The 14,802-nt window shown below is 43.8% G+C and overlaps 1 protein-coding gene across 2 annotated transcripts in view; it reads left to right on the forward strand.

Annotated features, from left to right (window-relative positions):
- Positions 1-14,802, forward strand: part of TSPAN32 (tetraspanin 32) — a 28,992-nt gene that overhangs the window by 8,294 nt on the left and 5,896 nt on the right. For both annotated transcript variants that reach the window (XM_072038530.1, XM_072038531.1), the window contains exons 7-8: positions 2,495-2,569; positions 14,323-14,424. In XM_072038530.1, coding sequence (XP_071894631.1) covers positions 2,495-2,569; positions 14,323-14,424 — 177 coding nt within the window. The remainder of the gene's footprint in view (positions 1-2,494; positions 2,570-14,322; positions 14,425-14,802) is intronic.

Here is a 14,802-nt window from a genome sequence, read left to right on the forward strand (position 1 = left end):
ACAGAGATTGCAGGCAAGGCTTAAATGGAAAGGCAAGCATGCCATGTGCTGTTAGGTGAACTGGGGCAGGGAGGGAGGGCTGCAATCTGATGGATGCAATCTGAAATTATCTGTCCCCTTCCCTGTCCCTGGGCTGTAAGTTATTGCAGGGGGCAGCTCTCACAGCGGCACCAAAAAGCAGCCAGAGCAGGGGAGGTCACAGATCTGCTCCTTCCCTGGCTGGGGGGTGGCTTGGCAAAGCTGCCCAGCCAGCCTGGGGCCAGAGCATCCCTCCCTCAGCCCCAATAACTTTCCCTTTGCTCTCCCAAAGCATCAGCAAGGTGATGCTGGGGTTGCTGCTGACTGTGTGGCACAGGGAGGATGCTGATGCTCAGGGACTGCTTTACCCAAAGGGTAAGCGTGAGAAGGGTGAATTAAAAGTTACACCCACCGAGAGATGGCACAGCATTTCTGCAGATGCTGCTGAGTCTCTAGGGGCTGATTTGTTCCTTGCAGCGAGGACGGGAATGAGGTCATTCATAAAAGAGGGACTGATGGCGGAGGATGACAGTGGGGCTGTCCTCCTCCAGGGAGCCCCTCCACACATCACGTGCAAGCTGCATGTTGCCTTTTCATTTTTATTTTCTTTTTCCTCCAAGTATCTTCTAATATAATCAGAAAATTGCACTTCTAAAAGTGCTTTTGGCCAGGAAAAGGAGACAGCAGCCTATAATTCATTTATAAGATGCTCTGGGAGCCGTGTAATTGCTTTGCACCGGCTGGAGGTCCCCAAGGGGCTGCGTCTCTATTCCCAGAGATGCTAGGCAGACGTAAAGGGAGAGCTGATGCTGAAGGACTGTGGGCTGGAGCTGAGGAAGGGAAGATGAGCAAGCGGATTTGATACTGCTGGTTTTTCTGGCCCCAGAGGGATGTCGTAAGTGTGGGAAGGATGGGAGAGTAAAAGGGGAGAAATCCAGGTGATGCCACTTGCATGCTGGGGTTCTCACTTCACAGGTTCACAGCAGGTCCTCTTGGTTATGGGAGAGCTTTCCCATTGCTGCCAGTGTTGGTTTTTCATCTACCTTAATTTTTTTTTCTTTTATTTTTTTTTTTCAAGTCTGATTTTGGTCCTAAATTGGATGAAAACATTGACTCTGCTATGCTGAGGGTGGTGTAAAGAGGCAGCAAAATGCCAGGGCTGGTTCCATTGTGGAACAATCTGAAAAGTCATTCTGCTGGCATGTGCTTATACATTTCCAGGATTTGAAGTAACACATTTTCCTTTCTTAGAGTATATGGAGGCTTTCTTTTTCTAAAAGCTTTTTTTTTTAAAAAAAAAAAAAAAAAAAAGCCACACTTCTTAAGCAAAAGTTACTCTTCTTCCTTCCCTTAAGTTTGCATTTGGTAAAATTTCATGAAATATTTAATCTTTAAGCGATTTCAACTAGGTCATATTATTGAAGTATTCAGATGGGGAGAAAAAAAAAAAGAAAGAGAAAACAAAATAAGCTGTAGTTGTATGAGTAGTTTTCCCCTGACGCATAACTCCTTTTTAGAAGAGGGACAGTTTCATGGAAAAGCTTGTAAGGGCAATAATTTAAAACTGCTGCTTATTCATCATCACTTGCCATTCCCAGACTAAGCTGTGGATTCATATTTGATGAATCCATTTGGCCTTCAAACATTTTATAGGCACTTTTTTTTTCTTTTTAATGTGAACAAGATCCTTTGGTCCAGCTGTCACAACAGGCACTGATGTTTACATCAGGGTTGGCTTTTTGTTTTGGACTGAATTTCTTCAAATAAAGAGACAGCGCGTCTGACTTCCAGCTCTGTGAGCCTGGGGAAGAAGACAAAAGTCAAGCTGCCTCCTGTGTCATTGCTGTCATTGTTTGGACTCCCCAGGGTCAGTTGCTGGCCTTGGTTGTATTTCTGTCATCCTTTTGTCTAAGCAGGTCAACGTGGCCATGCAGCTCCGACATAGCTGACAGTGCTGAGATGTGGGCCACAGGAAAGTCCGGCTCCTTTCCCAACACTGGTTGCTCTCCATCCCACTTCTTTATGGACTATTCATTTATGGACTTTAGAGTTTTCCCCTCCTTGAATCCCACAACTGACTTTCAGATATGGGGGATTGGATCCCTCAAGAGAGGTGCTATTTTTGTACATGCTTCTGCTTCAGAAGGGGAGCACGTAAACATAATTTATTTATTTATTTATTTTTAAGAGGAGTTTAGGCAGATTAGGTTAACTGCTCCACAGGAAGCCAAGTGATTTTTTTTTGGTCAACCCCTTCAAATGGCCACGTTGTAATCAGAGGGTTCCTGATGGAGAATCATGCTATTGCACATCCAATTTCTTACAAGTTATGAAGCATACCAAGAGAAAGCAATGCTTAGCTCTAACTTTAACCAAACTTGCTTGAACAAGCACATTAAATATGTTCCTAGCATGTTTTCACATGGATGTCTTCTCCCCATAGTGTAACTGATAATAATTTTCTCTTTATCCTCAGGGGTTTTTCTGCTTCGCTCTGGCCTTCTGCGGGCTGATACCAGCTGCCTGCTGGAGATATGCACGCAGCACAGAGGTAAGCTTCCTCTGCTAGGAAATACCAGCAGCCTCTCATCAGATGCAGGTTTTACACCAATTTCTCCTTTTAAAAGGGACAGCTGGTGGTAATTAAGCCATCCTCATCAAGGTCTATAGGATGTATGTTGTGTTACATCCCTCCTCTGCAAGAAATAGGTCATTTAAAGGGAGAGAAGGGATTGTGGGGTGCTGGCCCCAGAAATTCTTAGGCAGGACAAATGTTTTCTCTTGAAGGTAAATTGAAATATATATCTTGTTTTAAATAGCTTTGGTTGTTCCATTTTTTGAAAAAATAAGGTGTTTGGCTTTTGGAAAGTTTTCTTTTTTGTTTTTTTTTTTGGTCTCAAATATTGGGCAGTCTCCAGCTAGCTCTAATTCCTGGTAACTTCACCTGGGAGCCTCAGTTCAAAGGTTGTGGCTGCTTGGTTTGTCTCTGTCTCTGTTGAGATCTATGAGAAACACCTAAGAATTGTGCCTGTTAACCAGCATCAGTGGCACAGTGAAATAGCTAGTGTGAAAAACAGCATTTGGGGTTGATGTCATGCTGGGATGCATGGTCTGGAGGAGAAGACTGCAGGAGGCTGGATTTTCAGGTCTCTGAATTGTTACTCCAGAGTTCGCTGCTGGAGAGCTGGATGGTGCTGGAGATAAAGGGTGATGGGGAGATGTAAGGTACGTGACAGCAGGATGAGGCTTAGTACTTCAGGAAGGCTGGACTTTTAATTCTTTCCTGAGTTGATATCACTTCATCTGCTTTACACGTTTACTCCTCTTCCTGTTCAGGTGAATTTGTTGCTTCTTGGTCTTAATTCCACCCATGCTCAAAAAAAAAAAAAAAAAGAGAGAGAGAGATTTGGGATTTTTTTTTTTTTTTTTTTTTTTTTTTTTTGTGGAGCATAGTTCCACCAAAACCCCAGAGATTCAGTCTGTGCTTGGGCTGCTGCAATTGCACCTCTTTGTGCTCACACTCGACCCACAGAACACAGTTCGTAGAAACTCCATGTTGTAATGGTTTGGTGTCCTGTGGGGAGGTTAAAATCCTGTCCCTGTGGGGCTGTAAGACCAAAGGGCAATGTCTGGGAAGCAGTAAGGGATAAGCTCCTGCCTCTCTAGAAAGCTTGCCCACGGCTGACCAGGAGCTGAAGATCCTCTGCAATAAGGGTCAGACCAAAGGCACCGGATCTCAGAAAGGCAGGAACACAAAAACCCAGCACGTGTGGAGCAATGCTTTCCAGCTGCCTGCAGCCTGTCACTTGGAGATGAGCTGCTTGTTCTTTTGTGTGTGATGTCCTCTGGATTTTTTTTTTCCTCCATGAATTTGTCCAGCTGCTTTGAAAACATCAGGTGAACACTGATGGCATAGCAGCAGCGTTCATCTCTATTGCAGCACCACCTGTGCACAAAGGTCCCACCCTTACCTGGCTAAAGCAGTGTCCATCAGAGCTGAGACATCCATAGCAAAGAGTCTTCTTACAGCCCCTGTATAAATTTTCCTTGGTTTCAGGCAAAGCTATGAAAATATGTCATTTTCACACTAGCATTTAAATATGGAAATAATAATTTGCAATCAATACAAAAGGGAGACCTCAAGCAGGGAATCTCCTTCTTCTGCACAGGTTTCTAATGAGAGCTTTAAACAGAAGCGGTGTTACCAAAGAAGTGGCAGCAGAAAGTGTGTCTGGGTGGTCTTTGGAAATTGCATTATGTGAACAGGCTGTTTAGATATTCTTGCTCCAAAAATGTGAAATAGGCTGTGAAAAGACCACAAGAAAAAGTTGTATATTGAATGAATAAGGGTATGTGCCATTTAACAAAATATTTAGCTGAGTATATTTAAAGAATGATACCAATCAACAAAACACTTAGCTGAACATATTTAAAGACTTTCTCTGTAAATGTTTTAATCGCTACATCTGTTTTTACTTTAAATCATTATCCTGTTTTCTGCTTTGAGTGCCCTGCCCATAAATGCACCCATGTGTTATGGTTAGCTTTAGTACTCATTTTTTATTGTTTGTTTTAAGCAAAACAGAAATAGTTTTCACAAGACAAAATGTTTTTTGTTTTTGTTTCAAAATGTTTACTTTTCAGATATAGAAAAACAGCAGTATTTCTGACAACAGAAAAAATAAAATACCATTGGGGATCCCCTTGGGTTTCTCTTCTTGCTAAAATGCAAAGAAAAGCAGGGACTAAAAATTATGAAAGATTTAATTATAGGAACGTCACTTACAAAACACATGGAAATTTGGCTTGGCTTGAAAGATAACTTGTCTCACCAGTGAAGAAGAAAGGCCAGATGTGACTGCCTCCCCAGGACAGACAGTGCAGTGGTACGGACTGCTGAGTGGGGTGGGGGATTCAAAAGGCTTGAGAAGTTTCATTATAGAACAGTTTGCTTGTCTGATTTTCTCAAAGTAAAGAGAAAAACTAAACCAGAGGCCCTCACACAGCCTCCTGCATGTTTATGTTTTCAGAAATAGCGGTAATATGGGGAGAAATCAGACAAATTCACCAGTATCTTGTAAGTCTGTTGGGATGAGCCCTTCCCTCCTTCTGCAAGTAGCAGCTGGGAAGTTTCTTATCCTCCGATCCACAGCAGATGCTCTCAGTATTTTATTTCACTTGATCTAAAAAATAAATAAAATTAAATAAAAATCCTTTATAGAACAGAACCCTCTTACTGAAAATCATCCAGCTAGAATGGAAAAGCCCAATCTCCAGCTGAAAAAGGGTTTCGATGGTTATTTTCAAGAGGCAGTAGATAGAAGTGTTGTTTGAACATGATAAAAGCAAGATGTCCTTCTTGCCTTTGACTCTTGAGAGACCTGTTTACAGTACTTCTTGCAGAGAAGCTATGCAGGACTGGAGAAAAAGACAATTCATTTGTAAATATTCACTGTGCTCAGACCTCACCACTGTAAACAAAATGTGAATCTTTCTCATTTCCCATTCTCTACTGCTTTTCAGGGTTTCTATCCCTCCTAATTGAATTATTTCAGACATCTGTCATGGCTTTTTAATTTCAAGTTACCTACTTTCCAGACAGACTCAGTGTCACCAGTTTTTATTTGTAAAACAGCTTATCCCAGCTGTGCAAAAATAACAAATCCGGGATTTATTGTGCCTTGCCACAAAAACTTGAATCAGTTCAGCACTGTAGTTAGCCCTTGCTCCATTGGCCTGTCTACATGGCCAATAACTGGGTTTTGGGCTTTGGGCTGTCTTCTGAGGGTGCTATACATTCATCTGCCTGCATTAAATTATAGGAATTACTGTTGAGAAATAAGGTTCCCTTTTCCGATATATTCCTGCCTGGTAGGTTTGGCCACAAAATGGTGAATGAAATGGGGAAGAACAAATAAATCAGAATAACGTCTTGGACCCTATACCTGTCTCTCTGATGTGTACAACGCAGCTTAGTTCCTATGAGATCAACAGGGATCAGCAGTCATTAGCAGGCAACAGTGACTGCTTCAGAAAGGAAGACAGTGTCCCTGCTCTGGCCCAGCTCATGAGGAGTAGCAAGGGTGGTGGTGGAGTTATGAATGAAGAAGCTCCCAAGACACAGTTTGTCCAAAACCAGAGTGTTGAACGTGCATCTGACTTTGCAGCACATGGCCTTACCCAGCCCCTGCTGTAATAGACAAGGAGGGCTTTTGATGTTCTTGCTAACTAATACAGAATGGGTTTGAGGCTTAGTTCTGTGCTTTGCTGCAGAAAAGGCCAGAGGAGCTTCAACGTCATGTCACGTTCTGGTTTTCCCTTTCTCTGCAGCAGCTTAGTACGTGCTCCCAGGAGCCCCATGAGCCCGTTGGGGTTGGGAAGGTGAATCAGCAGAAATAAAATCACTGCAGCTCAAAAGGAGTTCTGCAGCAGAAGAGCTTCTAATTACAGAGGTTTGTTGTTAGGTAAATGTTAGCTTAAAACCAAATACGTTTACAATTTCCTGACTTGGAGGAAATTTTGAAACTAAGCACTGGTGCATATGGTTGTGCCAGGCTTCTTGTTTGGACTGGAGGAGCTGTTCCATTTGCCACAAGATGCCAGGGGAAAAAAAATGCTGATGTATCCAAAACATCTCACAGCATCCTGTCCTGAGGGTGGAGTGGCCAGAAGATGACAATATAAGCAGCTGCTTTGTGCCTCCTGCATTGGTGTGTATCTGTCCCCACTTCTGGTGTGAAGACCCAATTTCTTGAGTAATTTTTGGTCGAAAGGTTGCTTAACTTTGAATTGGCTGTAATTATGAGGCAATCTCTTAATTGTCAAGTTGCTGGGTGATTTCAGAAGGAGGTTTCCCCAGCAGCTTTCCCTCCATGTGCATAGAAAGGTGTCAGCCTCTTTGGGTTGTGCTGGACTGCACGTACTCAGAGTTTGCCTTGTCCTTGCACATCCGTGTCGTTTCTGCAGTTATGCAAGAAGTGATGAAATGCTTCCCGGTAATTCCTTAAATAGTGTTGTAGAGGTTCTTCTGGTGGCAAGCAAAATCTGTTTTTTTGTTTGTTTCTGTCATTTGTAGCAGTTTATGTTGGGGCAAATTCCTACAGGGTCTGGTCCAGGGTGATGGTCTCACCCTAAGGAAATGCTTTAATGCAAGATTAAGTCCATGATTTCAGTTGGTCTTAAACACCAGCTGGAGGTGTGTTCAGGTGCTTTCTGAAGCTAGAACCAAAGCACACAGGCAGATTCCTTCCTGAAGTGGCAGGGCTGGGACAGGAATGCAGCTGTTCACAGGGGCCTTTCAAGAGCCTTTGCCAAAAGCAGGGATTTTGCTGTTAAAACAATGTGAACAATCAGATGTCTTCCTTGCTCCTGATGTTATTCATATTACCAGGCACAATTGTTTTAACGTAAGCACTGAGTTTTTCCCCTGTCCCCGAAGCATGCAAAATTGGAATAAGTAAATAAATAGGGGAAAACCCTCCCCCCTTTTTAAATATCATGAATCTTTCCCAGCATTTGCATTCCCATCATGTACAAATGCCCCACTCCCACGGCGAGACAGTGCTGTCCTTTGTCTGATGAGACGCTCAGGCACTCACCCTCTTGCTTTTTATAATTTATCGCTGCCCCGGCTCTGAACCCGTGTGGCCCCATTGCTGCTGCTTCCTGTGGTAGAGCTGGGGATGCTGTTTCCAGCAGCATCAGCCGCAGTGCCTGAGGGTGCTCGGATGGTTCTCAGCATCCCAGCACAAAGTCGCACGTCCAACCTTCATGTGGCCATAGGGGATTGGATCTAGTGCTGATACAACATTTTAACGGTAAAATTAATTTTTAAAAAAGCATTTGTCTATACTTTTAGTGGGAAAGCAGTCTTGATTGGCACTGGTTTCACATGCTACGGGCAAGAGATGGTATGATGATAGTTTTGGGAGGTTCATCGATGGTTGGGTGTAGCATCTGAACTGTGGGAGCACAAAGAAGCGGTGTGGGCCCTTGGCAGTACACTGGTTTTGCAGTTCTGTTGTAAAATGTGGACTGAAATACTTCTTTTGCTCTACAAATATACAAAATCAAGGAAACAAGAGGACCTTGACAAACTGAGGCTGGTGTCACTCACTGGAGGTACAGCCTCAGATCTGGAGGGTTTAAGGGAAAAAAAACTTGGTGTTTATTAACTACCTGACTGTTTTTTCATTATTATTTTTTAATTATTTTTATTTTTTGGACTTTTCTGTGAAGTATCTGGTACCCTACCACAGACACAAACCAATGCTTCTGGGCTCATGAGAAGCACAGAGGCTGTGGTGTTCCCTTGCACACTGGCTGGATGCTACGTGCCCTGTTCATCCTGCTGGACTTCTGCTGCTGGTTTGGGCTGTGGGGGTGAGAAAGGAGGAGGAGGTTTGTAAGACAGAAGCTGAAAGGAGAAGGAAATGTCTGTGTGTGTGTATATAAAGGCATATATGTGATCTGCTGTTCTCAATGACAAGCAGGGAGACCTGGCTTGTGGTTTGGTGCTCAGCTAACTCAGGCAGCGTTCCTCCATTTAGTGAGCAGAGCTGTGGGAAGGTGTGAGTCACTCGTAATGGGAGCTGGCAGCTGCCAGAGCACTTTGGCCAGCCGTGCTGTTCAAAGCTAGTTTGTGCCCCTGGAGAAGCATTGTCTGCATCTGTCTTTCGGGAAGGCAGCACTGAGGCGGGAGGGAAGCAGTGAAACAGGTCAGCACTTTCATCAGCTCCTTGTGCAACTGATTCAAAACAGGAGGCAGTGCTGGAATTGGAGAGAAATATCTTTGTAAGGCTTTGCTTCTCCTGCTTTGTTATTTCACGATGGCTTTTGCTCCCTTCTCTGTTTGCATAACCCTCAGTGATGCACCAAAAGACAGGGGCTGCCTGTTCCTGTCCCAAAACCTGCAAGAAAAGGAAAATCCATGAGTTATTTAAAAATAATAACACATTTACAACAATACAAAATTATATATGTATATGTATATATCAAAAGAAAACATGAAAATGACTTGGCTGAAAGTCTCACTTGTATCACCCTGCTCTCTTTGCATCAGTGGTCTCTAGTGATTGCTGACATCAGAGGGGAGCAGCACCTGATCTTATGCAGGTTTTGGAGGCAGGGGCTGCAAGGCTGCTCTGGTTTGCAGTGCTGGCAGGATTTCTGCATCTGGGATTGACTGACTTGATGAAGCCTGAAGCAGAGGAAGGGAGCTGACATGCTGTTAGAGAAGTGTATGTGTAGAGGGGCGTTCATTGACATCTCTTGCTTGCAAAGGAATCAGATCTGAATACTGATCTCCTTGTCACACGTATCTGTTCCAAGTACAGTTACAGGGTAAAAAATAATCTCTTTTCGTGAATAACGAGGCAAAATTGTGAATTTCTCTCTTGGAGGAAAAAAGTGAAATTTATTTTAGTTTCTAATAGCCAAAGGCAAGAACAGAAGTGGTTTCAACAGAGTAAATGCCTTCTTGCAATCATAAATTCTTCTTCTTGGGGGGCATAAAGGATTTAGAGGATGATGAACAATCTCAAAATTCCTTCATTCTTTTACTTTAAGTGAAAAGTGCTATTCTATTAAATCACTTGGAGTCACCCACATCAATCTCAGTGGTGTTTTTCCATTTGTTGTATCCACTAACTCATCTCTATCACCCCTAAATGTTTCATTAAGGAATGCAGACAGAAATGAGAGACAGCAATTGTTTCACTAATATAGAGCTGCTACATTTTGCCAAGCTTCTTCCAGGAAAAGAATTACTGTAAGGTGCAACCTCCATACCACTTAACCTGGAGGTTTTTGTCAAGCCAAAGCCCAGCTGATGCTCCATTTTCAGCTTTCCCTGTTGTTTTTTCGTACTGACGAGCACTGGAGGTACATTCTCCTTGCAAGGGAGACCTTTGCCCAGAAATACCCCTCCAGCAACAGGCCTCAGTGTGCAGGCTAACTAGTTTTGAACCATGCAAAAAATCAGCAGCATGTCACTGGGAACAGGAAAATCCATGTGGCCATCGTGGTACTACTGTGTAGTGGGGGCATAAGACCTCACGAGGAGAAGCCCAGACAGATTTCCTCTTCTGCAGCTGCATCTATCCACCCATCCATCACATGCTAACTGCTGCCTGAGTTAAGGGATGAGGCACAGCTGTGGCTTTCTTAACGTGTTACTGACAGTATCAGCATAACCACTCAAACTTAACAAGCATCCAGTTGCTTAAATGGGAGAAAAAGCACCCTGATCAATTTTTTTTTATCCTCCAACACATGGTGCAAGAAACAGGAAAAAAAAAAAAAAGCAGTTATTCTGAGGTGATAGACTGAAAGTTGCCCTTCATTGGAGTGTGCAATGGGAATCTATTGAGGATGGCAATTTGGTACAGAGCAAAGAAGTACTCAAGCTCTTCACTGTGTTATGTCCCAGCTCCCAGGAAACTTTAGGGATGAATTTGTGCTTCTTGAACAAAATAAGCCGTGTTGCAAAAAAAAAGGCTAGGTCATGAAACCATCTGGTGACTCTTTCATGCTTTTGGTTTTTAATTATTTTTTACATCATTAGGCATGCACGAGGCTGCATGCCCTTTTGGCCTTAGTATATGCTGCCATGCATGACTGGTGCTTCAGAGCTTGGCTGCAGCTCTGAGCACAAATGTAACCCCATTCCAGGCAGAAAAGTTGCTAGGATGATGGCTCATAAGTACAACCTTTTGCTGTCTCCTCTTGTTAAACCAGCCCCCTCATATGCTCCATGGCACAGTTTCCTTCAGAGAAGGAACAGCCACTGATATACGGAGATTTAGGACTTTACATACACCACTGAAATATTTAAACTGGAAAGCTCTCTGCAGTAATCTTTGCAAACAAATTTCTACGTTGCTAGAAGACAATGACTTTCCCTTCCAGCATCAAATGATTCTAGCAAAAATCAGGAAGATGATGTGGAGAAACTCCAGTCAAAGCACTTTTTTTTTTTTTTTTTAAAAAAAAAGAAAGAAAAGAAAAAAAAGCTTTGTACTTTGATGTTCCCTTACTATGATCTGAATAGGGTATTCAGATAATAGCTGGATATAAATGCTGGATATAAACGCTAGATGTAATTGCTAGATAGAAGTGCTGAGAACAACTAATCGTCAAATTGTACTCTCATGCTTGCCTAGACACACGTCTTAAAAGGAAATTATTGCTATAAAACATTTTCCATTTAATCCTTTGTGCTTTAACTTCTTGGAGGCTGCTCGGGAAAACGAAAATTCAGTAAATAACTAAGAATCCAGCTCCTAAGTGAGCTCAGAAATACTGTGTAATTTAAGTCTCCAGTAGTCTTAATGTGTCTGGAGAGTACGCTTCCCTCATCATCATCACCACTGCTGTAGTTGAGACAACTGTGAGGAGTGTCTGCTGGCGAATTCCTCCCTTGTTGTTTCTTAGGGTAGGAATAGTTTTCTGCCAGTTTTTTTTTTTTTTTTTTTTATGGGAATCTTGTTTCTTCTAATCCTCTCCCATTACCCCCCTTCCTTCAAACAGCTGTGGCGAAAATGCTTGGCATCATCATGGGGCACCTAAAATAAGAAGTCTCTTTTTGGGAATGTCTTTTGTCAGGTTGCTTTCTGTGAAGTACTGTGCACAGCTGCACCGCTCACTGCACAGATACTGCAGGGGAGAGTACATGCTATTTACAGCAGGGAGTGTGTACAATCACAGAACAGTTTGGCTTGGAAGGGACCTTAAAAATCATCTAATTCTAACACCCTGCCATGGGCAGGACATCTCCCACCAGCCCAGGATGCCCTCAGCCCCATCCAGCCTGGCCTTGGGCACCTTTAGGGATGGGGCCTTCACAACTTCTCTTGGCAGCCTGCACCAGGGCCTCACCACCCTGAGTAAATAATTTCTTTATATCTAACCCAAATCTACTCTTTTTTAGTTGAAAGCCATTCCCCCTTGACCTATCACTACACTCCCTAACAAAGAGTCCCTCCCTTGCTCTCCTGTTGCTATTAGCAGTAATGACGGCCTGGACTCTGCAGCAGTCTTTGCAGATGAAATATCACTGGGTGAAGTCTCATCTTACCTGTGGTTTGAGTACAGTTATAAAGTGGCCAGATCTGGCCCAATGCTCGCTGCAGCCAAAGGAGTATTTTTGTGAGGTTTTGGGGAATATGCCCAGCCAAGGCAGGGGGCTTAAAATTATGTGTCCCAATATTTCCTGGCTCAGGTCTCAGCAAACTTTTGACGTTAAACTTATGGATTGCTTTCAAATGTTATTTGCTTTGCTGTTTCAGAGACCCTTGTCCAAAGATAAATCTGTGTGAGAGATTAGGGTAAGCAGAAGCATAATCTTGTGATTGTTTGAACCTGTGCTATCAAGTCACTTGAACCCTCTTGGGGAAAGAAAAAAAAGTACATAAAATACAAACGTAGGCCTCTTAAGGGAAACCTTAGCATCTGGGGGTAATAGTAAATATGAAAATGCAAAATTGCACATGTAGCACTGTTAACTTCCCTTGATCTGTGTGTATGTAGTTATAACACAGAGTAGTTGTATTCCTGCAACCTAGATGGGAGTTGGGATACTCATAAGCAGCTGATAACTTTGTGGGTTAAGAAGCAGGCTGCTCTGCTCCTGTTCCTTCCTCAGCAACACAAGGCCACAAGAGGAGGCTGAAATATTATTCTTTTTCATTATTCTCAATCCAGTTCTTCAGTGGAAATGGAAACTTTTTTACTGAATCCATTTATTTGATTGCTGCTGCTGGAAAGCTGCTTCATGGCCCACCAGAACTTAGACAAGTTTAGATATTTTGCTTTTTATTGGGGTTTAAGATTTGCTCAGAAGCATGATGGTGCACACATCCACCAGTAATCTCATTTTACTCCGGTACCTGCCCTTCCTCCTCACCTGTGTGGGACAGCTCAGTGGTATGGATCCTGACATTAAGGTCTGATGCACCTTGGCTCGGCATCTCTGTGCCCTGCCCATCGCTGGAGCTCTCTCATTAAAGCTACCGGATTGCTCCTGCCTCACTGTCTGGTTGCCCTCTGACATGCAGAGAAGCATCCCGATGGATGGAAGCTTTGCTGCATGTTGAGAAACCCCTGATTTGGTGGTGGGATTATGGCTCATCACCTGCTAGCTCTGGTGGACATGCAGGTGTATGATCACCCTTAGAAACCTCCAACCCTCCCCGCTGCTATTCCTGTTGATAGCTTTGGAACATCTCCTAAACACATGGTGTTTAAATTTATCCCTGGTGACATGGAGCTGAGTCTGATGCAGGTAATCTCCTCAGCCTCCCTCTCTCCCTTTCCTTGTCAGTCATTGCCTTTTGGACAACCAGGTGGGACAGAACGATATTGCAGTAATGGCTATAAATCACCTCAAACAGTCCTGCTTTCACTCCCAAGATGTTCGGAGGCTGGCACATTGTGCTGTAATTTTTTTCCCTAGAGTAATTTTTAGTGCAGCCCCTTAAGACTTAACTTAAAAGCCTCTCTGAGTGGTGGCTTTGCTCCAAGAGCCCTCATTCCTCCCCATGCAGCCACCCACTCCACTCTGTCTTGCAGATTGCCTTTCTGCTCTGAAAGCCAAGCATTGCCTTCAGACCCATTCAAATTAACGTGGATATGGAAACAAGGAGAAAATGAATGGAAGAAATAGGTGTTCTGTTGTGTTGTTGTTTTTTTTTTGTTTTTTGTTTTTTTTTACTCCAGGCACTAAATGTAATTGTCATATTTTTCCATTGAAACCCGAGCAGCAGGAGTGGGCTGGGATTTGTCAAGCTGCGAGTTCTCACAATTTTAGTAAATATTTAGGATCTGATTCACCGCTGAGTCACCCCGTTACTTCTTCTGGCTCAGTTCAGAGGAAATCCTCTGTCACTGAGATGACACTATCCATCTGACGAGCTCTTGCCTTTGTATTTGAGCATCTCAGGGTGGCAATACTTGTCCTCGCAGTCCCTTGTCAGAACAAGGAGTTGGTGTCATCACTGCTTGGCAGGACATGGGGGGGCTTGGAGGCATGTAGGTCAGAGGCACCCATGTTCCTCTTTGACACCAACTCCCAAACTGGCCAGAAGCTCCAGCCATCAGCAGGTGAGACCTTGAAGTGGCATGTAGCGGAAAGTGGTACACGTACAGCATCACAGCTCATGGTGGGACTCACCATGTTGTGGGTGCCCCTTGGTGCATGGTGGGTCATACAGCAGGTGCTGCTGTGTGGCAGTGGTTCAGTAGCTGCACAACTCATCTAGCAATATGCCTGGGAGAGACCTTTACATACGTCTGCTTCTATCACAGGTGGAAGACAGCATGATGGACGTGTACGACCTTGTGTACGAGGAGGTGAGGAGGAACGTCTCCAGCTTCAGGAGGCATGAGCTGAATGCCATCCACGAAGCAGTAAGTTATCTTCCAGCCTTTGCAGACAGCCTTGTCCTGGAGCATCTTCCCATTGGTTTCAGCAGGCTGTGGCTGGTGCTTGGCTATGCTTCACAAATGCTGTAAAACTGTTTTATCTCAGGAAGCAGAAGCTCCAGTCAGCTGTGAAGTCTTTCCCCTTCCCACCTGGATTATCCAAGGGCCACCTACTTGAGCATCTCTCTTATACAAAATCTTCGAAGTTTTTGTGCCATAGCTGGTACATATTGCCTGTCTCAGCCGGCGCTTTGCTGTGTATCTCCTCCTGCAGCTGGACCTGCTTGGGCAGCGAGCTCATGGCCTGCAGCGGGGCTGGGTGGGAAGGTCAGATCTGCTCACTTGTTTCCAGGCTTCTCCCAT

Source organism: Anas platyrhynchos, chromosome 5 (assembly GCF_047663525.1).
Source record: "Anas platyrhynchos isolate ZD024472 breed Pekin duck chromosome 5, IASCAAS_PekinDuck_T2T, whole genome shotgun sequence".
Classification (NCBI taxonomy): domain Eukaryota; kingdom Metazoa; phylum Chordata; class Aves; order Anseriformes; family Anatidae; genus Anas; species Anas platyrhynchos.